Genomic DNA, 27,691 nt, shown 5'->3' on the forward strand with positions numbered 1-27,691 from the left:
AGTTTTTCAAACGAAAAAAAGAAAAAAATCTCAATAACTTCCTTTTTCGAACTTATTTTGTTTTTACTTTCTGTTCTTGTGTGCAAAAGATCTTGGAAAACAAAAGCAAGACAACAAATTTCAAAAACTTGGAAAACGCCTGCAGCTTTTTCCTAAGTAAGAGGGGGAAGCTTTTAGTCTCGCCTCTCCCTTTGTTTATGTGTTCCAAAGCGGCTTTACCATCCAAACTCGTATCTATAAGGAGAAAAAAGAACGTGAAAAAGAAGTATAGAAGGGGACCAAACAAGAGAAGGAAGAAAAAAAAACCTCTAGCCCATTCATTTTCTCGAAAGAAAGGAAGTTTTTGTTTCGCGAGACATTTTTATAGAATCTCTCAGTTTTTATAAGTTTCGTCCATTTCTGAAGGAAAGGGCTTTAACGTTCTATGCCTCATCTCTTCCTTCTGCAATTGCTTTCTTCTCAGAGGAATTTACTTTAGACGTTTCCCTCCCAGCATTTCTCCCTTTCCTCTCTTTCGTTGTTTTATTTATTTATTTTTATTTTATTTTTTTTTTTTCGTTGTTGGAGATTTAGTAGACATAAAGCATACTGAGGATAGAGAGGAGTTGAGGCATTTTTTGCATCTTTTTTCTTAAGTTTTTAATCTAAGAACTTACCTTTTCTATATTCAGTTGCAGTTATAATTAAAAAGAAAAAAAAAAACGAAAAAACGATTGTGATGAATTTAACAAAGTTTGAAAATTTTGAAAAAAGGTTTTGAAGAGGAGAAAATTTTTTAAGAATTATTTCTTATATTAGTTCACTTCTTTGGCGCAGTAAGGGGGAAAGGGGTCAAAGCTCCTCCCACTATGGCCTTGATTTTAACATTACTGCTGATCCTAATATAGTAGTTTATATACATGTAAGGACTGTTTTTGACCGAAATTTTTCTTTGTATGAAATGAAATATAAGAGTTTTGATCAAGGTTGTCCATTTCTTTAACTTTGATATTATCAAAACATTAAATAGTAACTGACATGGACCAACTTACCCTGCAATCCGAACATGTTGGTCCGAGCAACTAGGTGTTAATCTTTGCCTCTTAGTTAATACTTGAATCCCAGAAGCGGAAACAGCGAGACTCTACGATTTGCAACACAGATTCCTGTGAAAGTTTGCAGACGATTTTTTAGTTGGAAAGAAAAAAAATTTCTTAGAAAAAAAATCTTAAGTTTCAGCGAGCAAAGATTTGTACCGCATTTCCTAGGGTATAATGCATACCAGCTTGTATTTTTTTAGTTAAGCATCTTATTTTAATGCATTTCTTGGTGCTAACTTAGATTTTACGATTAACCTAATTTTGTTTTATCTTGAGTAAATTTATGTTGCAGATTGCTGAAGGGAAAAAAAAATCCCGCTTTCTGGCTTGTAATTAATATTATTTAATTTCACTACGGAAACTTAATTCTGAAGGTACGAGGATAGTTTTAGCTTTAAAAAATTTCGAAGTGTTTAATTCTACTTTTTTTTTCCTCGTGGAAGACAAAACGGACCAGCTCGCCCGGTCTACCATATTTATGAGGGAAAAAGAAGCCATGGAGAAACATGACAGACTTGTTAAGGCGCCAATTCAATCAATAGTCAAAGAAAACTTCAAACAAAAATAGCAACTTCAGTTTACTTTTTTTTTATTCATTCAAGCCGTTTAATGTTTTAGTGCCGTTTGAAGATTTTCAATTACGTATATACCTTTTTAAATTGTAGAAACTGTCTTTTTGAATAGAATTTGACGACAGGATTTTGATAAAAAATGATGTATTTCTTGACTTGATACTGAGGAAAGTTGCAGACCAAGAATGATTCCCGAAATTGTACAATACATTTTACCCCAACACTATGAATAATGTCATTAACTACATACTGTGATACCATATTAAACAAGATACTGCTGTTTTCTTTGATTAGGATACATTATTTTTACGAAATACAAGTTGATTTTATTGAAATCTGTTTTATGGCATTGTTTGGGTCAAGTTTAGCTCTTGCGTCAACTGTCAAGTTGATACCGACTTTAACTCACAAGTTTTTTTTTCTTTTTTCTTTTTCACGGAAGCTGAATAACGACAAAAAACGCAAATGAAGTAAATTCCGCATGAAATATTTGAAAGAGCGAATTTTGAGGAATATAGCCGTTCTTGTATTTGCATTAACTGTAAATTAGGTTTACGTTTATCATCTAACTCGGATTAAAACTTCAAACATTTTTGCGAGAATCTTCTTTAAAAATTAGTCTTAAAAGCTTCATTTCGTTGCGTATTACGTCAGCATAACAACTAATTTGTCTGTGTTTCAACATGACCCACTTTTAGCATAGTACATCTTGAAAAAAAATATTAGAATTTTTGATGTAAAAAAAGAATTAATAAAGATGTTAAAGTAGTTAAATTGAAAGAAAAATGATTATATTATAGCAGAAAATGTCGTTTTTATTCAGTAAACATTCGTAACAAAAATTTAAAAAAAAAAAAACGTGAAAACCGTATCAACTATAGTCAGTTTCGCTATACATAGTTTAACTAGTTGCAAGAGTTTAAGTGGCAAGCTGAAAAACGGGATAAAATACAAAATATTTGTAGGACATCTATCACAATTAAGTCCTTGAACTCATGTTGCAACATTCCTTGGAGAAAAATAAAGAGCAACTGCAATATTTTTTTTAAGTAGTGTGCAAGTAAAACAACAGAACTATCATTACACATTTGCATCAACACTGCACCTGTTAATTACAAAACAAAAACCAAGTATTAATCATAACCCACCCTTAAAAAACATATCTCGCCACGCTTCTGCTTAACTTGAATTAACAATGCCTTCTGAGAGAAGTTTTACATTGCAATATTCGTCTTTAAAATTCTCTTTACAGAATTGAAGAAAAAATCAACTGTCAATAAACATTAAATAATTTTGGATGGAAGGTAACCCGAAATATCAAACTCAATTTAGGAAAAAAGAAAGCAGAGGTGAAGTTTATTCTGTGCTAGATTTTCTATGTTCTCCTTGCATTGGCTTAGACAAGACATCAAGCTTAAAAAGAAAAGAAAACACACAGATCATGCGGCAGCTTTCGGTGTAGCTTCTACCAATGAAGAGTTTCGATGAACTTTTTATTGAAGTGTTTTTGCGACTCTTTTAGAAATGAGGTAGTGAGAAGCAAATGGATGCAAGTGGAAAAATTAAAAATTTTCAAATAACTAGTACAAACGGTAGGTGAACCTCTCCTCTGTCTTGGGGCAAGAGATTGTTCTAGTAGCCCTGGTAAAATGCTGCTGTACAGCGTGATATAGAAAAAAACTTTCAATGAAAGCCTACCTAGGATCTGATCTTAAACGCGTTTTTACTCGAAACTTAAAATAGTCCCACTTGCATCCCTTTGCTTTTCACTGCCTCAAATAACAAAATAATTTTTAAATAGTATTTATTATTATTAAGCTATTATTTATGGTGTATATGTTAAGAAATTTTTTTAGCTTGTAAAAATGTTCTACAGGCCCCCCCCCCCCCTTGCACCAAAAAATTGAAAAATAAAAATTGTGCAACATCTCGAAGCTTTTTACAACATAATTTATCAAAATTAGTGAAATTTAAAAAAAAAGAATTAACTCAGAACAATGCTATTGAAAGTTTTGAACAAGGTACCAGCTCATTTTAGAACTGATTTTTTGTTCCCTAAAATTCAGAAAAAAGTTGTAATACATTTTTGAAAAAGCAAGGCAGAAAAAAGCAGAAAATTTAGAAAACTGCGTCGATTACGTGAACAGAATCGCGTTTAGGTCCCAAAATACCAGTGAAGCATTTCACGAGCAATTGGTTCAATGCTTTAGTAAATCTTTTATGGCGCTACTTTACGCACGCAAGCCTGATTCAGGATCAGCATTAAGGGGCCTGCGTTGCAATCTTAAAGTAATGTAAGCACGAATATGCGGGCCCTTTGTTTAAATCTTCCACTCTTTTTTCTGAAAAAAATAATGCCGAGAATTTACCTCAAAACTATTTGTAATGATTTATAAATTAATTTTAAATGATAAAATTTATTTTTCTTCGCCAAAAAAAGGGAATTAATAAATAACTAAATGAATTTATTTTTATCGTATATAAAATCGCTTGCGGTTCTTTCTTTTGGTAAAAAATACAGCGGATTGGTTTTCTTTTTCCCCCCCTTCGCCAACCATAAAAAATTGATATTGAAACTTTATAAGACGATTAAAAAATTTTCGTCCAATAATCATTGAAAATGAGCAGTGAATTAGCTTTTCCCTAAGAATACCCGCTAATTTTGCACTTAAACATTAATATGCGCTTTCAATTCATCCAATCAATCAATCGATCCATTAACTTGTGCTAAAGTTATGTCTACATGAAATAGCGCTTATGTTTTCATTAATGGTGTTTTTTCTACTGAAATAAAAAAAAAAAAATTAAAAACAACTTCAGAACCTTTGCAATTTTCTCAACGTGCTTGAAAGAAAAAATTTCTACTTTTCCCAATTTTATGCAAAAAAAAAAAAAAAAAGTAAAAAAGACAGTATTTCTCTTTAGAAACAAGTTTAAATCGTTATTGGAAAGTAGGCTCGTTTGAGCTAGAGGGAACTCTTCTTGTTAATCACAAAATAGGTAATACTGTATTGTAAATCAGGTTTATCTGGGGGGGGGGGAGGGAGGAATCACGAGGTTGAATTTGAGGAAACAAACTTTACTGGTCACCACAGCATCATGCAGTGATTTCACTTATGAGCGGTAGTCGTTCTCATTTCCAGGTAAGAAAATGTTTCAATTTCCTTGTGCTTAAATTCTTAGGATTTTTGGTACCATTTCTCTGAAAAGTTTATTTCTTTTTCTAAAACCAAATTTACTTCAATTCTGTATTTTAAAATTAATCAAATTAATTGGTTTTACGCCGTGAAAATGGTGACAATTTTGTATGTTCCCAAGTCTGATAATGCAAGTAAAATTATTTTTCCCCAGAAATACAATAGAATGGAATCATGAATATGTGTGATCGATTCTTGGGATCAGCATAGGAAAAAGTATCAGGTACTTCCGTGAGGGGGGGGGGGGGAGCTTTTGTTTGTACTTGCTGCATAAAATCCGATTAAAACGATAGATTTTCGTAGATGTTTATTTCAATTCAATTTCTTTTACTTAATACTGAAACTCAATATCCTCATTTTTTTCATCTTCTTTGCTTTCTTTTAAAATCAGTTTTAATACATGAGCTTCTTTTAGAACGTACAGGAGCGGAAAGTCTTCTGAAAATCTGTCCTCCTTAAGTAGATGGAATTCCGCTTACTGAGCACCTCTGAGCTCCAATACAACTAAGCCTTTCACGATCTGTACCAAAGGTGGACTGCAAGCTAAAATTTTTCCATTTAAAAATAATTAAACTTAATTTATTAAGACAACAAGAGCTTATGCTTGATATCTGCAACATATATCAAGGATATATTGTGCCAAAGTTAGCCAGTCGTGTGGGGGTTGTTCCAAAAAAGAAAAAGAAAAACGTCAGTCACACGTATGCCTAACCAGAAAGTTATGAAAAACGCTCGTACTTCCACTAAGCTCCCTTAAGTACCCTTCTGTCTCATCTACATTTCAGTTTTTCTTAAGTTATTTTTTTCATCAGTGAAAATAAATATTTGAAATATTTTTTAGCAGAAAAACCGATAGATAATCACGAAACAGCTGACATATTGCCAACTAGACGTCGGTTTTACAAGAAGTAGACCTTTTGAAATGAATGAACTTTTGGTTTTGATGAAAAAATTTTCCTTTTATACGATTGAAGTTTTGTATTTGAGGGTAACAACTTTCTGTCATGCACTCGTCCGTGTTTCGTTAGAATTGTGTTTGCTGAAATTCAAGTACATGTTTCCGTATTTGCACTTTCTATGTTTTTGCAGAGTTCTGTATCGGCAAAATTGTAATTTCAGCACTCTTTTATTTCCGATGTTCCATTTTAAAAAAAGAATGAAGAATTTCTATCGAATGTACTATTATTTTACATTTATGAAAGAGTTTAAAACACATATTAGAGAGAGTGAACATTTCCAAAAAAAAAAGAAATACATATTTTTTTTTCATCTTTAAAACTTTCTTCTCTTACTTCGGTCGTCTGTCTTTTCGTCAAAAATGTGGTTGAATTCCATATTTTTTTTCAATGTATGCTTTAAATGAAAATAAGTACCAGTTATCTTTTTGAGATTATATGAACTGATATTTATATGGTTATTTAACGTCATAAAAAAGAACTTACAAATCGCTTTCCAGTCAACAAAGAACTACAAATTTGCTTTTAGATCTGTGGGCATTCTTCGAGATTTTCATTTTCTTATATAATTCAACTTATACGAAGATTACTGTACATATTTATGATCATTAGAAATAACATTCGAATCTAATGTAACAAATGCATTAAAGAACGCAATATTAAAAGCTGATATATATATATATTTTTTAATGACGAATTTCACCAAATAAGTCAAGTAATGTTGCAAGAGCAAGAGAAACAAAACATTCTGCTGGAAATTTTTTTAGCCGAAAATATTTAATGGAAAATATAAAATAGAAAAAAAAAAAGAAATAGTCGTTAAAGTAAATTATTCGAAAATAAATTGCAGTGATATTTCTTTCGTATGACAGAAACGTTCTACCAGCGAAACTAATTTGCAAAGGAAAAACTTGCAACGAATGTTTTGGTTTTCACATATTCCTTTCTCAGCGCATAAAAATGAAACTGAGCTAAAAAGTAAAACCAAAATATTTTTCATTCTGCAGAAGGATAACTTTTTGCAATTCTTATTAATGCACAATAAATAATTAAAAACTATTAATTTTCTTTCAAATAAGAAAACATGGGGCCATTTTATGCGTGGTCAAATAAAAAATAGATAAATAAACAAATAAAATATGGAGATGGAAAAGGGAAAAATCCAAACGGTGCTGCTGCAGATCAAAACGGAAATAGGTCCAGCATGGGAGTCGACAAGGATATTTCTCACCAAGATTCTAAAAATCCTTCCCAGCGTCCGCCATATGCGCGTCTCCTTCTTACTCAGGTGCTAGGCGTTGACAGGTGCCTCGCCACTGGCTGCGCGGCAAGCGCAAGGGGCGGGGCTTGCATAAGTAATGAGGGCGCGCGCGCTGCTCTTTCTCTTCCCCTCCCCACCGTCGCTTCTCCTCTCCCCCTCCCCGCGCGAAAGGGAAAAATTTTTGAAGAAGTGTCCCTCTCCCGGCCGGTGACACATCCCTTTTTATTGGCCGCGTCGGCGGGCGGCACTTACCCAAATTAAAGCCCGGAAGGAGAGTGGAGAAAGAGTGGAGAAGCCCCGGCCGAAGAGAAGGCACCACATTTTTGGAAGGCGGCGCGACCCACAGCCACCATCATCATCACCATCGGCCGAGCCGCGTGGCCCTCGGGCATGTCCACTATGGTCAGCGCCGAAGGCAACCCACCGAACGCCGACCTGCTGCTTGCCCTGCTCGCCCGGAACAAGGCTCTCGAAGGTTTGATTCTTCTTCCACCAAATTTTTTGACTCCATATACATACATGTGTATCTCTCTCTCTGTCTCTCTTTCTCGCTAGCAAAAGCCGTAATTAACTTTAGACCCGCCGCCGAGGCATCCCCCCCTACCCCCTCCCCTCCGCCGTTTAAACCGAGATATCGTGGTGCTTGCATGCACTTAGCCAAATTGAACTCGCTTATTACTGCGGGACTTGATCAAATTAGCGATCTATCGGAAAGTAGAGGAGACCAAACAACGCGACGGCGACTCTAGACGGGAAAAAAAGGAACATTCGCGCTCCCTCGAAATGATTGAATGCGTGCGATTGTTTCAACGCGCCGCAATTACCGTTCTGGCTTCGGATACCGATATTTCAGAATTAAAAACTGCATGACTCGGGATAACCAAATTTGGCCAACGGGTTTGGTTCGAATTTGCTTTCGTTTTTATCATTATTTGTTTATTCTTGCTGCACCTCCCCCCCCCCCTCCTTTTTTTTCTCTTCTTTTTTAATCTTCGACTCCAGCTTCCGATTGGAGTAGAGATCTAAAATTGCCGTATACTGCCAAAGACAGAAAGTGTCCCTATGGACACAGATGAGTTGGTCGACATTCTTCGTCGTGATCGGTTCTCTGGACTTCGTATCGCAATGTTGCAATTTGTGCAAACTACTTCTTGCTTAAAATTCCTTTCACTGGATTTTTGATCGAAAGCTTGACATTTCGGCTGCTTAAAAACACGAGAGTATTATGTGCTTCAGTGAAGAAAATCTTAATAAGGGAGGTGATGACAAAACAACCAATAATTCCAAACAAAGCTGAGATGAGCCATGAGACAGTTGTGTGTACTTTCACTCAACGAATAATTACACTGTCTTTTGTCTATCGACACTGCACGAAGAAAAAATTCAGCTGTCAGGTGAAACTGTTTTAGCATCGGATACCTGCGTTGCAATCGGATATTAATCTCCTTGTCTAATAACTATAAAAATGTGTCTTACTGAAATAAATTGAATAACATGTCTCTTATATGCTCATAGCTTAAGGTATTGTATCTAAATAATGTCACGTTATAAAAGAAAGAAAGAAAGTGGGTGCTATTGCCAAAGTTAAAAAAAAACTTCATTATTTTAAGTTGAGTTAATTTAGTTTTCGTGTCTCAAGTTGCTGTTGTTAGGACGTCAGCTGATGCTTATATGATTTAAAGAAAATGTATTTGACCTTTGAGAAACGAAGTATTCTTAATTCTATTGTGCTGTACAAGAAAGCTACTACAGAAGAGAACTTCTTTGTGCTGGAAATGTGGTTAAGTTTTGATTTTCTCATTCATTTTTGTTGTCGTTTAAAACTGAGTTTAGTTCTCTAACTGCTGTTGTGGTGCTTAAGTGTTCTGACTCATTCAAAATATATTTTGCTAAGTAATCAACAGCTTAGTCGAAACTGACCCCTGTATTAAATTTACATGTGAATAAAATTCCTAAATCCTAAAATTTAGTTTTGAGGACATAGCAAAAGTAATGTCTTGCATTTTCAGTCACTGAGTTATCTGCATGTTAGTAGCTCACTGTTTTTTTCCAGTGAAACAAGTAATTGAGCACTCTATGGCTTATCAAAATTTTGTTCTCTGTTTACGTCAGTGATTAGTTGAAGTTGGAAAATATCTTATGTTAGCGCACTGGAAACTTGATATAATGGTTTTCTGCTCCATAACATAACACCATAGGCATACGAACAAAATGTATATAAGATAAACACGCTGTCGGCGTCAAAAAGAAAGCTTAATTTTGGGTGTATAAAATTCTAGTGCAGTCTAGCTCAGTGGAGTGGAAAATAATGAGAAAAGGAAAATGGCAATAGTCAAAGCGATCAAGATTCATTATGACATTTCATTTCTTTTTTGTTGATTGCATATAATTGTCAACTGCAATAATAAACAGCTGAGTTAAAATGCTTTTGATTGAGAATTTATGGTTGACAGGTAATTGACTTTTTATCTACAGTCTATTTAAACTTTTGTACTCTTTCCAAGTCAACAGTTCTTAAACTATGATAAATCATTTAAAAAAAAAAAATAAATTTTAGAAATTAGGTTGCCTATTTTTGAGGGGAAAAAGCATTATGTCCCGTAACACAGTAAATTGGACTTTATATTTTAAAACTGAACTTTATACAAATGTTACAGTGATTTCTGGTAATTCAAATTTAGCTTTAGAGCAGTTGGAATTTGAATTACATAATAACGTACTTTTTAAATTGTTGAAGGTAAAACAAAATATACTTGCTTAAAAAGTATCTAACTGTTAAAATATTTTTTCCTTTGTACTATTATATTTGGGAAAGTACTGATCCAATGTGTAATAGCAAGCAAATACTAACAAAAAGCACCAAACCCATATGCTCTACTTCCAAAAATGTCTACTATTTCTCGGTTGTTGTACTTCTGAGTCGCTGTAAAAACTTAAGACGGTACTGATCAGTTAAAGTGTTTTTTGAAAGAATGAAAACTCACTTTGAACCTACAAATGAACTGGAATATTGTTTTAAAGGATTTCTTAACTCTATGGATTATTTTGGACATTTTTCTTCGATTGATGGAGAGTGACAGCTCTTAACAAGTAAGGAAAGTGCTGGTCTTTGATACTTTTTCATTTTAATTAATATTCAAAAAAATGCTTTTCCCATTTATTTTAAAATTTACACATTTTATGAATAAGTACTTTAGCAGTTTGGTAAAATGTATAGATATTTTCGTAATTTCAGTGCTCTTTATAGATTTTTTTTATTTTTTTTTTATTTTAAATGATGTGTGTTAGGGTGATAGTATTTTTTTTGAAAAACTTTGAAATCAAAACATGGATTTGCACGTATTGTATTACTAAAGAAATATTTTGTAATGTCAATTCTGTAATTTTCAGTAAAAATATAGTAATAGTTTAGTAAAAATATATTTAATAAAAGTATAGTAATATAATATCTCGGCATAACGGAGGTTTTCAGTCTTTTGTGTGTCCCTATAAAGTAATATGAGCATTTTTTTTTTCTTCTTTCAAAAACTGAAATATTTAAAATGACAGATAATGCGAAAACACTGACATTAGATAAAGAACACCTAATCTAAACAATGAAATAGTTAAAATCATACTGTATAACAAGTGTTTCAAATATACTTTATACTTTTAAGTGATCAACTGAAATATATTTTCTAGAAGTTCTTAGAATATTTTATTTCTCTAATGTTGTTCAAATTAGAAATTAAGCTTAAGCATTGCGTTCACAAATGTATCACTTGAACGAAACAATATATAAATAAGTAAATAATGTAAAAGGAAACCATCATTTTAAATATTAAAAGCGAGAAACAATTAATGAGCAAAAATGGGGCTTTTAAATTACATTAAAGAAGAAAAAAATTGTCTATTGGAGAGAAAAAAATCCAAATTAATATTTGTGTAATACAGAGGTACCCTAAAATTCACACACCTTTTATGGGAAGTTGATGATTCCAGAATTTAGATGATTTCGTCGTCTAATCTTAAAATATGTTGGTTTTTCAGAAAAAAAAAGGTGTCTTAATAAATCTTTCCTTCCTCTTTTAAGAACAAGAAAATAAATAAATAAATTTTAAATGAAAATAATTACTCCGATTTAAAAACGTATCCTACAGTAATAATTAATATAAAAGGCATTTTAATAACTCTCCGCGACATGAATGGGGTTACGCTCAATGTTAACTTTCCACTATTTAAGTCTGAGTACGCAATGCAGATTTTAGAAAATGACAGATTTCTAGCCAATAAATTTTTGAGAATCAACAGAAAAAAGATTAAACTAAAAAAATATGTATGTAATGACATCAAATCGTACAAATTTGTAAAGAACTGAAAACGCGTGTTTCTGGGTTTGAAGGAACCCCTTTTTCAAAGCAGAAGGGTAAGCTTTCGGATATGAAGTCTTCCGACAAAAGAGTTTTTGGATGTAAATGTGTACATCTAAAAGCTCACTTTTCTGCATTTGAAAAGGGGATTTTATTCATACCTGACTCTCTTGACATTGCATAATCCTCCTTAGACAAAATCAACATCCAGCACACGACATCCCATCTCAGACATTCATTTGAATTTTGACGTCTTGAATTCAAATTATGTTTTTCGCAATTATGATTGCGATGTGAGCCATTTGCAGAAACAGGAAACCAAACGAGAAGGGTTCTTGCAGTTCGTGACTGCAAAAAACATAATTTGAATAGAAAGCGTCAAAATTCAAGTGAATGCTAGGAGCTCGATGCTGTGTACTGGATGTTGTGTGTTGGATTCTGGATGTTGTGAGCTGGATGCTGGATGTTGTGTCTGTTTTTAACTAAAGAGGATTGGGTGAAGTCGAGAGGATCGGGTATAAATAAAGTTGGTTCCGGGGGGCACGCTTTTTGTTTCTGCACAAAAATATTTTTACACATATATCTATCGCTATTTCTTATATTTCTTTAGAAAAATGTTATACAAGCTAAAAAACACAAAAAAGCACTAGTTATTAAACATGCGTTATTTAAATTGTGAATCATTCAATAAGTTTCAGTGTCAGCGAGTTATTTCTCCTTACTTCCTGAAACTCAAGATGGATTCAAAATCGGATGTTGAATTGCTGGAAATGGATTGCAGCAAACATTGTTTTAGAACCAAAGTTAAACTATGTTCTACATCAGGAAGAGTGGTTTGCACTAGCGCAGGCAGAAATACCTTCGGGGGGGGGGGGGGTTGATGGAAAATACCTTCTGGAGGGTTTTTTAAAATAAAAAATACCTTCTGGAGCGGAGGGGGGAAGGCGGTGAGCAAAAATACCTTCTAAATGGGATTTTTAATCAAAAATACCTTCTGAAGGTTTTTTTTTTTTAAACAAAACAGCACTTTCATATGCATAAACTACCGTATTAGAATTTGTATTTCTGTTAAAATCAATGGCTCTGGGGGGGGGGGATTTTCACCCCCAAACCCCCCTTCGCTGCGCCACTGGTGGTTTGAGTACATTTCTAGGTTCAACTCCAACTTTTGTCGTAAACTCAAAGAATCGACCGCTAATAGCCTTCTCAGATCTACTTTGTAACGAGTTGGAAACACAAATTATTCATCGCTTTCAATTCTTAGAACAATGGGGAATTTCCTTGGATAGGGAAGGATTTGAACTGGACAGACTTTGAAGAGTGATGTTTGTAATTCACAAACCAGTTCAATTAAGTTCAATCAAAATCTATATCTGTAAATAAAATTTTTTTATACGCAAACACCTAATGAAAAATATGGAGGGGGGGAGAATAAGATTGAATAAAAACATGAGATATTTCGAATATGCTATTATACTTATGCACGATACCTTAAGTTAAGTTATATATGAAAAAAAAAAAAATGCTCAAGATGATTTGTACTTCCTGCATACAAGTAATACTTTAAATATACATAATTTATTGCAAAAAAACTAAAGTGAAAAAAAACTTATTTATTTACTATCTTGTTCCTCGCAAACATTTATTTTGTTAATTACCAAATAAAACAGTTACAACCCCCCCCCCCCCAAAAAAAAAAACATTAAACATTTTTTCCAATTAAAATTAACTTTTTACTTTCGTCAATGAAGATACAGAAAATTATCTTATTGTTTAATGGTAACATGTTTATAATTACAAAAAAATGATAATTTGCTAGAAGGTTTTATAATGTCATATGGAAGGAGAAATGTTTTTTTAATGTCACATTTTTGAATTCTTATAATTTTACTCATCCACATCAGTTCCCTAATTAAAACGCTATTATTGAACAAACGTGAATATTTTTAACGATTAATTGAGAGTAAATTTATAGTCATTATCATTTGTAACGACTTTTATTTCGTCAATAAATAAGCAATACACTGACTCAAATGTAAGTAATATTTTTGAGACATGAAAGATGTATACCTTTAAGCGTAAAGTATCGTAGCATATATTGATTGCAATACCGGTATTCCGAATACCTGTATTTAGAGCAATTTTGTAATTTCGTAATAAAGGTATTTGCTAGGGTAAAATACCGGTATTTTCGGTATTAGCTGATAATAATACAGTTTTAATTAAAGAATTTTCAATTTAACTTATAAAACATCTATGTACTTATATGTTTTAAATGTACATTTATTTTCCCACGATGCGGAACCAAAATCGATCTATTGATTGGTTTCAAAAGCACGAACTAAGAAAATATCATTAAACAAAAGTAGCAAAAAGAATGCAAACTGAAATTGTCATTACTTGATGGTGAGATGAATCGAATTTTCGTACGCTTTTGTGCACCATGTTTTTATTTTTTCCCATTTTCCTGATCACTCACTTTCCCTTTTATGAAAGTTAATTTCGAGTGTAATTTTGGATTTGTCCTATGAACAATTTATTCCAACCATCAATTGCAGCAAAACGTGAAATTCTTTTTTAATTAATTGTCTCTCTCAACTGTACTAAATTTTGACAAAAACTTTTTCTTGTTAGCATAAAAAATAGTAATTTGTTGTCACCATTTGTTGTCCCGCTATTTGGCTTTATAATTGGCAATGTAATATTTAGAAGTTATGTAGTGCTTTGAAAATTTGCATAGAGGTAAAACATAATCAGTTGAAACACATTTTCAGATATTTACAAAATTAAAATCGTAAAGAATTTTGAAAAAAAAAGTAAAAGCGAATAATAGAAACTAACAAGATGAAATTTAGTCACGTTTATCGTAAATTTCAAATCAAAAGGGCTAATAAAAAGCAAACACAAACTAATCCTGCTCAAGAGAAAATTATGTTAATATTGGAAAAGTATCGTCTCACGGAAAGAAATTACAACTAGATATAAGTTAATAATAATACACAGAATGCAAAAGAAACACACACAAAGGGATTTATCCAAAAATAACACGCAAGAGACCGAATTATTTGAAGATGAAGGACTTCTAGACAATATTAGAGAAATTGTGACGCACATTGTTAACAGTATCACCGATATGCGTGAATTCAGAAAGAGTTTTTTCAACCGAAGGAAAGTTGAGCACTAAAAGGAATTCCAGGTTTAGAGACAATTCAAAAAATGCATTATGTTTTTTACTTTTACTGATTTTTTATTATGACATTTGTTCCTTCATTTTTTACTTGTTCATAATATGTTTTCACGAATAATACAATTTTTGTACAAAATTGTGAAATATGGCAAGGATTTTCAAGCATTTTTTAAGAAATTTCAAATACCGGTATTCCAGTATCACGTTTTTAAAATAGCAAATACCGGTATTGAATTTTTGATCCGGTATTGCAATCCCTAGTAGCATACAATCAAAATCATCTCATAGCAATTGATGAGGATTTAATTAATATCAATACAAAATGATTCGATAAAAAAAATTAAACATTTTAAAGCTTGTTTTGTGTTTATTTCATTTAAAAGTTCTCATATTCCTTAAAATATTGAATGTTACTGAACTGCTTCACAATTTTCATATGCCTGAAAATAGCATTGTAGAAAGTGGTATTTTTTGAAATATGCGAACTGAAAATAATCAAAGTCTGAATAAATCTCTCGGCCTTCCTGTGGTGCATCAATTAATGGAAAAAATATATTTAAAAGTTTTAACTTTGGTTTGAAAAGTGAAATTCTAGGATATTTTAATGAAACTGTCATAACTTAAAACTGAAATCCTTAATAATCTAATGTCTTAAATATCCCAAAACAAATATAACCTTCATCTGTTTCCAATTTTATTGTAAAGTTCCAATAAGACGACCTATTGATAAAAGTGCTTAAATTATTTCTTTTGTTTTAACTGAAAAAAGAATTAACCTATGAAAAGTTTTAAAATTGTAATGCAAGTGTTCCACAATGGGGTCGTTTCCAAAATTTTAAAAGTATTTTTTTCGGAAAGAGCATGCTTAAAAACATAGAATCTGACCATATTTTTAAATAATTTCTTTAAGTTTTTTTTAAACATTTTCCTTAAGCCGATGACATCACAAATGATGAAATGCCATTCAGTGTTGCCATTCACGGTCCAAAATATTTAATTCGCATCTTTACTCACGCGTATTGGCAACGGTTGGTAGCAAGCGTAGAGCGCAATTTTAATTCGCTGCTTCATTATCATGGAAACGTAGTAGAAAGATGCGGCAAAGTGCATCATTTGTGACGTCATCAAGACCACGCCTTGTTTGAAAAATCGGACATTTAAAAAAAAATAATTTAAAAAAAACTGTGCAAAATAAGAGTTTTTTTTCTGGGTTCATGTTTTTTTTTTTTTTGCTCATTCTATCCATTTTAATGACTAAATGTAGTACTTTTGACTGAAAAAAACCACCCCATTCAGAATTTTTCATTGATGAAGTGTGTAAATTAGTAATTATTGAGCAAAATGTAAATTTTTTAAAAAAATGTAGGAGGGAAAAAAACCTGAACTCTGAGAAAAACTCCAGGAAAAGAAGTAGATTTTATGTTTATACTGAAGACTAATAAAAGTAGAAAAGGGAGAAAGCTTTCATATTATAAATCTCACTTTTCTTTATAAGGTCTGCTTTGAATCATCAAGCTAGAAAAATGATATTTCTTTGAAATAAATTTTGTGAAAGAATATTAAAAATATTAAATCGAAAAATGTTTCAGCGCAACTATTCGCTGTCAATGTGCGTTTTTTCTTTTTCCCCATTTCTGAAATAAAAATAACATTGAGGAAAATATGCTTTACCAACGATGAACAGAACTCACTACCAGAATTCACATCGACTGAAAGCCTGGTTTACGTATACCTGATCAAAACTGATTTATTCGCAAAACCCTCACTAGTATGAAATTGAATTTTTGAGAGTTACTAAAACACGTTTCAAAATTGCTTGCTTCAATATTTTTCTTCATCATAGTATTTCATTTGAATATTTCAAACTCTTGAGCACGAAAGTGACATTTACGCGTAATCTTATGTGTACGTTTATTTGTCTCTTCCAATAATTGATAATAAGTATGTTTACCTCTTTAATCTAGAAATGTGTTTATGTTATGAAAAAAAAATCAATTCATTTTAAATGTTGGGTCTAAATTAGGAAAAAGTTAGAGGAAATGAAAGCACAAGAGTAGATATGTTAATAATAGAAGGAAAAAAATGAAACAAAATCATTGGTCGCGTTTTTTACTTTCTTCTATATCTAATATATAGAAGAAAGTATTGGATTCGTGCAAATTTTCGAATTTCGAATTTTGACGGATTCGAACGTTTTGAGGTGTACTGAGTCCATTTCAACTATTTTTGGAAAATGTCTGTCTGTGTGTGTGTGTGTGTGTGTGTGTGTGTGTGTGTGTGTGTGTGTGTGTGTGTGTGTGTGTGTGTGTGTGTATGTGTGTGTGTGTGTGTGTATGTGTGTGTGTGTCACGTCTGTGTGTGACCAGTTTTTTGTGGCCGCTCTACAGCAAAAACTACGGCATGAAATCGAACGAAATTCGGTACACATATGTGCCGCTATGTGAACTTGTGCCCATTGGTTTTTGGCGCGAACTCCTCCAAGGGGGGTGGAGCAATGGGACGTTTTTTGAGTTGCGCGTGCTTGCTATTCCTCAGGAAGTAACTGGCGGAATCAAACACAATTTGGTCCATGTGTTGCCATTAACAGGAACAGTTGCTGATTCAATTTTGGTGACAATAACTCAAACGGGGGTTGAGCTATAGAACGTTTTTTGTCGTCAATTGTGACTGCTGTATCTCAAGAAATAATGAACGGAATGAAAGAAAAATTTATCGGCAAGTAACCCTTAGTGGGTATAAGAGCTGATTTTATTTTGGTGTCAACAGCTAAAAAGGGGTTAGCGCAATCACCCGTTCTTTTTTTTCCATTCTGAGTGCCCTATCTCAAGAAGTAATGCTAAGTTCTGGTTGAAATTTGGAATATATGTGAATCCATATGTAAACAGGTTTCGGTTCAATTTTGACGCCAATCGCTCCAAGAGGTGTTGATTTTTTTTTTTTTTTTGAGAATAAAAATAGCTTTATTAATGCAACAATAAGAAAGATAAATCGTAATAGATTGTCGTCTGCGTATTTCACGTGATTTTAATTGCATGGAAATGATCGGAAATATTATCTCAATGATTTAAAATTTTTAACTGTTGCCATCTTATGTTTGTTAACAAATAAAATATTTGTAATTAATTCAAGCAAGGCTTTTAAAATAACTTTCAATTTTCGAAGTTTCGTGATGGCCACAACATACTAGTTTAAACTGCCCGGATTTGAGCTTTTATAAACACTTTCCTTACTATTTTAATCACACCTCAGTCTGAATTTTTTAAACCTTGGCTTTTTCCGTGTTTTAATTTTTCTAAACATAAAATGATGTTTTCGTTAAACATTTACCATAGGTTAGTATTTTTAATCCTCTTTTTGTGAGTGCATTTTATTTTAAATTAATTATTCAATCATTTTTATTTTATTTTATTATTTTTAGTTTACTTATTTATTTATTTTGCTATTTTTGTTTTGTTTTCAGACAACAAATCAAGCACAATTGAGGTTAAATTTTTTATCATTACGTGAAACCTGATCATAAACATAAACTCAGATTTGTTTTACCTTTGCATGAGTTTACCGAAGGTAAAAATTCTTGGACTACGGAAAAATTTTGCTCGAATAAAGCCTAAACATTAACTAATGTTGCTATTAGTGAGCACTCATTCTTTTATTTTTATAAATTGGGGACAAACCTTAAAATAGAGTGGTGGACAAAATTATAAACTCAAGAAAAATGTCGACTTTGTTTTAAACATAATTTAACTCAATTTTATATTATTTCGTTAAAGTGAATATGAATAACTTAAAAAATAGTCTTAAATTCAGAACATCTAATAAATTTAATAAAACAATGGATGAAATTTTAAATATCAGCAACTTTAATAATCTTAGGATCATTATGTGAAACCTGGACGAGTAGGTATGAAGTGAAAGGTAAAAATTCCTGGATTGAAATGAAATTATGTTTTAAAGAGCACATTTAAAGACATAACTGGAATCAATGTTGTCCTTAGTGATTGTTAGTAGCTTTATTTTTCAAAATAAATGAAAAAAAAGGAATTAAAAATGAAAATGTGTGCACATGAAGTTTTTAGTTTCTGGATTTCTTCTCATAAACATTCTTTACGGCTTTAACTTAAAGCAAATAATAACTCTCATCATTCGATATTGTTATTTCCTTTTTTTTTTTTTTTTTTCACTACGTCAATCGATAAAATACGAATTAAGGCAAAAAATATCTCAGAAGTTTGTCTCTTAAGGAATAAGTGGTCAAAACTATGTCCTGAAGAGCTGTTTAAAAACTGCAAAGATAACTTACTGCTTCAGTTAAATCCTTAGGGGTGTGGTAAAACAAAGGCTGGATTTGCATTTTGCTATAGCATGGAGTTTTTTAAACGATGTTTTGTTTCAATAAAACAAGAACTTTCAAAGCAATGATGCCATTCGGATAACGAAGTGAAAGCTGCAACCTAAAAATGGTTTTCGGACATCGGACGGCAGTTCTTTGCAGAAGGCATCGAAAAACTTGTACCACGCTTCGATAAGTGCTTAAATAATGGAGGCGGTTACGTTAAAAAGTAGATTTTGAATGGAACTTTAAGATAACAATAAAATTATTGTAAAATTTCAATCCTTTTTTTTTTTTTTTTTTTTTTGAGCAGTGCAACTAACTTTCTGACTGACCCTCATACATTGAAAAACCTAAAATCATCCTGAATATAAAATCACAGAAAACAAAAAGTTTTTCTAATAGGAAAGTGACAGTTGTATGAAAAGTTGCAATTTATTATTATTTGTTGGTTTATTTTTGTTTTGTTTTGTTTTAAGTCTTATTTTATCGTTTGACATAATCTTTACTAATAATAAAGCTGAAAGTCTCTCTGTCTGGATGTCCGAAGGATGTCTGGATCTCTGTGACGCACATAGCGCCTACACCGTTCTGCCGATTTTCATGAAATTTGGCACAAAGTTAATTTGCAGCATGGGGGTGTGCACCTCGAAGCTATTTTTCGAAAATTCGATGTAGTTCTTTTTCTATTCCAATTTTAAAAACAAAACTATCATAAGATGGACGATTAAATTACGAAATTATTATAACGTGGAACCGTAACATGGGTACAAGTCAAATGGCGAGAAAATTCACCATACATTATTTGTAAATATACAGGCGAACCAAAAGACCTTTTAATTTTTTCTATTACGGGCAAAGCCGTGCGGGTACCACTAGTTAAAGAATAAATAAAAAACAATATCAAATGAAGAGATTAGTCGTTTGTTGCATTTTTAGCCATAAAGAGTATTTATGTGGGTAAAACAAGAAATTGAAAACCTCATACGCAAGCATTTTCATTTTAAATTCATATTCTTATATTTTTCATTAATTCTGAAGAAAAGAGCAACTAAAAGTCACTAATGGCAATGGTGATTCATGTTATGGCTTTAAATGGACTCGTTCAAGCAAATTTGTATTGTAATCCAGGAGTTTTCAAAGTTTCCCCTATCCGTGCGTAAATCGGTCATCTATTGATTTTTATTCTGCTAGATTTTTTTTTTTTTTTTTTTTGTCTTCGAGAACGTGAGTTTCATAACAAAGAGTTGATATACAAAAACACATGATTTCATTTTGATTGAGTGGAGCTGTATCGGTAGATCGACTGCTGAATTCAAGAACCGGTCTTGTGAAACAACGTCTTGGTCGTCAAAAAGTAATGCCTAAAATACAGAGGGTGGCTAAATTATTGCACTAAAACTTTTTTGTATTTTTATTGTTTTTATTATTGTGTGTTATATATTTTTATGATTTGAACATTTTTTTAAAGTTTCTTTAAAATTTTAAAGTTTATTCTGGCAGTACTTTACTTTTTTTATTATTTTAAATGTGACAGATGTCAGTGTCAGTGTTCGTTGAAATTTCAAGTTACGAACTTCTTCTTGTGAGTGTGATTGAGAATACAATCAAAGCATAGCACAATACTCCGAGACTGCAAAAAGTACACATATCATGCATTGAAAGCATGCTGCCACGCCGCATCCAAGCAGTGATAGCAGCAAATGGCGGAGTTACTAAATATTAGATAATTACTTTTTACCTATTCATAGTATCGACCAGAAAGTACTTTATGTTTTAATTTGGTTAATTTATATTTTAAATAAACTTTAAGATTTGTTCAAATACTAAAACTATGCAACAACAACAAAAAACAATAAAGATACAGAAAGGTTTGAGTATAATAATTGGGTCACCCTCTGTGGTACCCATAAGTAAAGTCTAGAAATGAAATAGTGCTTAAATATCTTGGAAATGAAGTTCAAAACGTATCAGTATAATCTCCATTTCTACTAAATAGTGCAACGTCTTCAGAATACCAACAATTTACAAGAGCATCTGGTTCACTTACACTGTATTTCTAAGAACTAAAAATATAAGAGTGCTTCAAAATCATCGAAATAACGATTAAGAAATATGATATGATTAAAAAGAAATCAATAATGTTAAGTCCATAATTTTGTACACCAACGTAGAACAAGAGTTTCTGAATTTAAATTATTTTTCTAACTTTTCTTCGTCTGGAAACAATACTCAACTTTATAAAAAAAGAAGTATTTGCGAAATACAATGGCCATAAGAATTGTCACACAGCTTTATTATAGCGCCTAGAGCTTTATACTGCTGCGGAAAGTAAGCGGCAGTATCTGTCGAAATGAGTTAGCGAGATATCTGAAGAAACGCGTTTTGGATACAATATTTAAGGGAAATGTTGGAATTTGACGTTTGTTTCGCGCTTTTTTCTCAGTGGAAACCAAATAAGCAAACTTGTACAATAAAGCTAACGTAACATCTGATGACAAAAAAATGCTAAATAATGAAAAATGAAGAATTTGCAGTTACTGCCCTTCTCCTGCCCACGGCAGTATAATGTTCTGTTTGCTGCAAGCAAAGTTTGTATCATTTCACTAGCGCAGCCAGAAATACCTTCTGGAGGGGTCTTTGGAACAAAAATACCATTTGGAGGGGGTGTTTTGATGAAAAATACCTACTGGAGGAAGTTTTTTTGATAAAAAAAATACCTTCTTGAGCGGTTTTTTGGATCAAAAATACCTTCTGAAGGGCGTTTTTTGATCAAAAATACCTTCTGAAATGTTTTTTTTTTTTTTTGATCAAAACAGCCCTTTCATATGCATAAACTTCTGCATTAGAATTTGCATTTATATTAAAACCAATGCCTCTGGGGGGGGGGGGTTCACCCCCCCCCCTTCTCTGCGCTACTGTATCATTTACAATCGATACGTTTTTGCCTCCTTTCCATCTTATTCGTCGCAAAAATATCCAAATTTGACGACAACCAAAATAACTGATATCTCTTCTAAGGGCCGCAGAGATAGCATATTTACTTCTCCCTTTAATGTATTTATCTATCTGGCCGAGACAGAGGCTTTTCCATAAAAGGAAAGCATTACGAGAAAAGGAACAACTGCACTCAATAACCTTCGTAATCAAAAGATAAACTGCGGCCCAGAGTTTCGATATGGGCGAACTTTTCTCTCGAAGATGAGGGAAGTTTTGATGAGTTTTTCCCTGCTCGAAACCTACTTTGTTTCATCGTCGGAGAACTTTCGTGCAGAGAGCAGCGCTTTGATAGAATAGCTGTTTTCAAATTCCCTTTTACTCGAATCTTTGTTCTGATAATAGAAGAGAAAGGGGTATAGTGGGAGACGATTTAGAATCTCTCGATATTCCTGCCTTTCTTAGAAAAGCTGTCTGAGTATTTTCCTCAGAGCTCTGCCGGGAAGCAAATGGGATTTTGGTAAGAATGTGAAATCGGTTTGCTAGAATAAAAACAGCTAAACCGGAATCAATTATTATTTTAGCATGATTAGATGATAGAAAAATGCTAACGGGAAGTCCACATGTTTTATGTTGCCATTTTGAATTAACTTCGACCAGTAAAAAGCAATATCCGATTTTTAATTTAATTTGATGCATATAGGGAAACGCTTATGTTTCTGATAATAATTAGCTTGAAAAACACGGAACGAACCTTTTTGTAAAAAATGCGAGATCAAATCAAATTGATGCGTAGGTAGCGTTAAATTATAGTTCCGTTTTCCCGAAAAATTCCACACATTTTTAAAGTAGTTGTAGTTTAAAAAAAAAAGGAAATTTAATTATTTTATTTTAGTGCTTTTATAAAAGTTAATTAAATTTTTAACACTTAAAAATTCGTCAAGGGGCACTTCTTACTTGATATTTTTGCATGTGATAATAAATATATAATGTTGAAATTAGATGGACAGCAAACAGTACTACAAATCCTTTGAAACCTGAGAGGTTTGAGAAAAAATTCGACTTTTCACATTATTTAAAGCTGACATTAGAACTTAATCGAATAGCAATTTTTTAAAATTGCTAAAACATTCAAACTAAAAATAAAAAAAAAACATAAATATTTTGCTATACAAAATGAAGTTCTATAAATTCAAAGTTTTGTGCACTGTATTCTAAATTATGCCATTTATTATCGCTTAACCTTTTTGACATCGCTTGCAGCACAATTTACAAATATCCTCTTACAAAGCAATTCATTGTTGAATATGTTTGCTAACACTTATTGTAATGGATTAAAATGCGAATCGACTCATTTACACTTTTATCATTGCAACCAAATTTGGCAAGCTGTTTTCAGTGGAGATAAGTGATAATACACTGAAGTACTTTTGCTGTAAAGTGATCGGCTTTTCAAAAACAAACTCACGTTTCTCCGCGCAGACACGCCATTACTTCATTATTGATCGCATAAAGATAGCATAAAAGTAAATGCACCAGTTTTACTTACTGAATAATTATTACCGAAATGAAGTTAAATATATCACTTCCCGTTGAAAATAATGGACGCGGTTTGTTTGGGCATCAAATAGTGTGCAATATACATTTCTTTTATGACACTGCTTCTGTGCACTTTTAGCATTATTATCTATACTGAGCACTGAACAAGCTATTTGTTTCCAATTTTGCAAACAGTCTGATTGCTGCTTTTAAGAGAATTTTTGTTGCTGAAACGTTACCCGGATTAATTTAGAAAAGATTACTGCCATGGGCAGGCAAACGGCAGTATCTGCAGAAATAAGTTTTTGAGATATTATATTTTAAGAAACACGTTTTGGATTCAATACTATAACAATTGAGAAACGTTGGAATTAGACTTTTTTTCCAACGGAAACCAAGTAAGCAAGTTTGTACATAGTAGGGTAGACCAGGACACGTTTACGCGAATTTTTTTCAATGAATTTTCTAATTTTTATGTTTTAACTTTGGAATTTTCAGACAGTGCGGCTTTATGACGCAGTTAATAGAGTCAAAATTGGTATGTTTAGTTGTTGCTCAGTTTGTGGTTTTAGCCGTTAAAAGAATTATTTTTGAGTTCAAGTTGGTTGCGTAAACGTGTGCCGGACATGGGGCGCGTTTAGGCATATCGTCGCCTGAGAGCAACAGTAGGTTATCTTAGTATTATTCCTTGCATTAGATGTCTTACTGTTGCTCTGAGGCGACGATATGTATTTTGACACCTAACGTGGTTCGGTTAGTGTTTTGAACATAATGTCTTATCATCGTTAAAAGAAAGCAATTTTATTACAGACTGAAAAAGCTGAACGGGCATGAAGACAGCACTACATGATTGTAAGCTATAAGATTCGAATTTATAACTTAATTAAAAAATAAATAGTGGTTTTCAGAACTAAATAGCCTGAAACTACTAAAATGTTTTGAGACAGTTCGGAGCGAAAAAAGCGTCAGGTTACGTTTAGAAGTAAGACACAGTAAGAACGTGCGTAAAGGTGCTCAGACGTCAATGCGTTAATTTGCCCCGTCGCCAAGTTTGGATTTATTTTTAACGTGCAAAAAAAATTAACAACATTTCAGTTCATACAAATACAATTCTCAATAAATAAATAAATAAGTAAATAGAATAAAATTCTGCTTTTTTTATATATTTGCTCTTTCTTAACTAAGTATTATTTATTCACAATTAACTTCAAAACTTTCAACTAAAAATTTACTCGACTTTCTAAAAAACAGAAAATCCTTTCTGCATGCTAGACCGAAGCTCGACTGATGCTCAAAAACTTGTGAGGATATTTGCTAGGGAGCAGCATAAATCTGTTATGACTGTTGGCTCTCCAGTTATAATTCGTTTTGATAAAAGGGCACTGCGTAAGCGTGTCCCGGTCTACCTAAAAGCTAACGTTCAGTAGTAATTACAGGTACATCAGAAAATGGTGCCCAACCTACGGCCCATAAGCTATATGAGGCCCAAGAAACTGAAAAAAGTGACCCTTTGTTCGATGTTACAAATCGAAAACTACGATTAGTCAATATGTTGCAAATTTGCAATCAAATAAGTCAGAAATTAATTTCTGAAAAACGGGTGTAAACTTTGCATTGATAAGCATCAAGTAACGACAACAATAATTTTCGGCTTTCAATTTTCCTTCCATGCTTTCCTATATTCGCGGGCTGACGTCTTACGCGGGTTTAGTCTTAAGTAATAAGACTAAATTTATAAAAAATACAGAACAATTTTAATCGTCATAATATACATGTTTTTTTTTTTTTTTTTAGAATAACTTCTGCAGGAGTAAATGCATTTATTCCAACGTTCTGTTCACGTCTTAAAATCTTGTAAACGTTAAGTTTGTGAGAGTTATTTCAAAGCCGCCTCTAAAGAGTTTAGTCATGCTTTGTTGCTTTCAAAATGTTTACCTCTTGGTGGTTTCTTAAGTTGAGTAAGCAGCCAGAACTGACTGATGTAAAGTAATTCTGAGATTCCCCTTGATATTTATAGCAGCAGTGTTAATCATTGTCTCTGTGATGGACGTTAAAGGTTGTCCCTCAAGTTCAGTATCTTCCATATTCTGCTTGCCTTCCTTAAAATCTTCATGCCTGCAAAAAGTACTGACTCTACATCGGCTCATCGTTGAAAACTTCACGTATCATATGAAAGATCTCCGATGCTGATTTTTGCAGACGAAAACAAACTTTAATCGCATAACTTTGTTCCAACGACGCTTCCATGTTGACAACTGTCTGCGACTTGTAGGCGAACACCAACAGGCTTCAATTCAAACACGTGATACTCAGGAACATGAATCTATACGCGCCAACTATCGGTAGGTTTTGTTAATACAGACAACAGGCATTTTTCATGCCATAGAAATTAACATTCCGATGAGTGGTTTTGCAGCAGTAGAATTAGTCTTCTTATATGCGCCAGTCAACAGTTTTCAGTTCAATCACGTCATACTCGGAAAAATGAATCTGTACGAGCCAACTATCGGTAAGTTTTGTTAATACAGACAACAAACATTTCTCGTGCCACAGGAATTAACATTCCGATGAGTGGTTTCGCCGCAATAAAATTAGTCTTATTACTTATTGAACAGCCTACTTATTAAGATAAATTTTAAATATTTATAAACCTTGTATGTTTGGGCCGATTCAGTGATAATCATCGTCATCTGAAATGTGACCTTTGGTCAGAAAAAAAGCTGGGCATCATCATTGCAGTCGAAAGTCAAATATCCAAGCGTCAAAAATTCGAAACGTCACAAATCCAAACGCACTTTTCAAAGTTCTTTCAGCCGAATGTCCAATTTTTTAAATTAAGTTCAAGTCAGTTTTTCCTTGAAGAAATTATTTCAACTTTCTTTGTGTCAAATCGGTGTATTGTCCAGAAATTCATTTAATTTTCATCTTTAATTACTGTATAATTGTTCTTCTCATTGTATAAACATTATACGAAATAATTCTATTTTTCCCTCATGAAGCAATCAGAGCTAATTTTTGTTAAAAAAAATGTAATTCCGTATTGTAACGTTATGTACTGCATTGTCTATTATTTTCATACGTATCGTTAACCAATTTATCTGACTAAATAATGTATTATTTGTGTAAACGGTATTTTCTAGGAGGTTTTCGTAAATCCCACAATCTAAATTTGTTCGTATTTTCAACATTCAAATGTACCAAAAAACACATTGCTCCAAGCAATTTAGTTTGAATTTCCTTCCTCCATCTCTCCTCACCCCGCCCCTTTCCTTTTGCTGAAGTTCAAAGACAAATCCTTTTGGGTGTATTGACATTTTTTGGATCATTCTTAAATAAGATTTCTGACTTTCTCTGGTAATAATTATAAATGTGCTTCCGAAATCGCCACAAGGTGTGCCATGTCATTCATTGGATAAACTGCCCCGGAATCAATATATTACTTATGTATTTACTGGATGATTTCTTGACATGTTGTGTCTGCGAGCAATGGAGCTCGGAAGAAAAGAAATAATTGTGTTCTTTGTCATTTGGTTTGCTCAAAACAAAGTATGATTCGGAGGGAGAGGGTCTGGTTTCAAAGATAGCCTCCCTTAGCTGCGGAGTTGACTCAATCCCGGCTATAAAAACATCGGGGGGAAGGGGGCGCTGCGTTTATGACGCTATATCTGAGGTGTCGTAATAAACCAGATTGGATTCAGATAGTTGTGAATTAAATAATGCAAAAATAAAATTAAAATAACGTACGTACCTTTATAATATAAGAGCGTTTATTGAACCGACATACACAATGTTACGCAGATGCTTTAGGATACGGTGAAAAAATGTTTGCTGATTGTTTTAAAGTATGATAATAGCGAAACCCTTTTTAGCCTACTTTCACAGTAAAAATCAGAAAAAGAAGAAAAGAGCATGAAAGAAGGCTTAATACATCTTAAAAATATTGCGAAAAATAAAAAAAGTCAAAAATAAATAAAATAATTAAATAAATATTAAAAAATTAAAAATTGGAAAGTAGGGTATTGAGATGGGGGGAAATGTCTGTCGGTCTGTCTGTCTGTCTGTCTGTCGTCTGTCTGCCCCCCCCCCCCCAATAACTTTTGAATGAATAGTCCGATTCGAAAAAAAATTTTTTTGTTCGAAAGATCTCGGCGAGGACAGCTCATTCCCATATTTCACTTTTTGATTTGAACTATTTTTTGTTCAATTTTGAACAGTTCAAAAAAACTTAACATCAGCGCCTACGGGGAAATTCAAGGCAATTCCGAACTGTGAGGCGAATTTGCT

General features: G+C 32.7%; 1 protein-coding gene across 1 annotated transcript in view; it reads left to right on the forward strand.

Moving 5' to 3' along the window:
* Positions 1-7,335: 7,335 nt before the first annotated feature.
* The window catches only part of LOC129234652 (LIM/homeobox protein Lhx3-like), a 142,063-nt gene continuing 121,707 nt past the window's right edge, over positions 7,336-27,691 (forward strand). The window contains exon 1 of the mRNA XM_054868692.1: positions 7,336-7,540. Within this exon, the coding sequence (XP_054724667.1) occupies positions 7,456-7,540 (85 nt within the window). The 5' untranslated portion in view covers positions 7,336-7,455. The remainder of the gene's footprint in view (positions 7,541-27,691) is intronic.

The sequence above is a fragment of the Uloborus diversus genome, chromosome 1 (genome assembly GCF_026930045.1).
Source record: "Uloborus diversus isolate 005 chromosome 1, Udiv.v.3.1, whole genome shotgun sequence".
NCBI classification, from domain to species: domain Eukaryota; kingdom Metazoa; phylum Arthropoda; class Arachnida; order Araneae; family Uloboridae; genus Uloborus; species Uloborus diversus.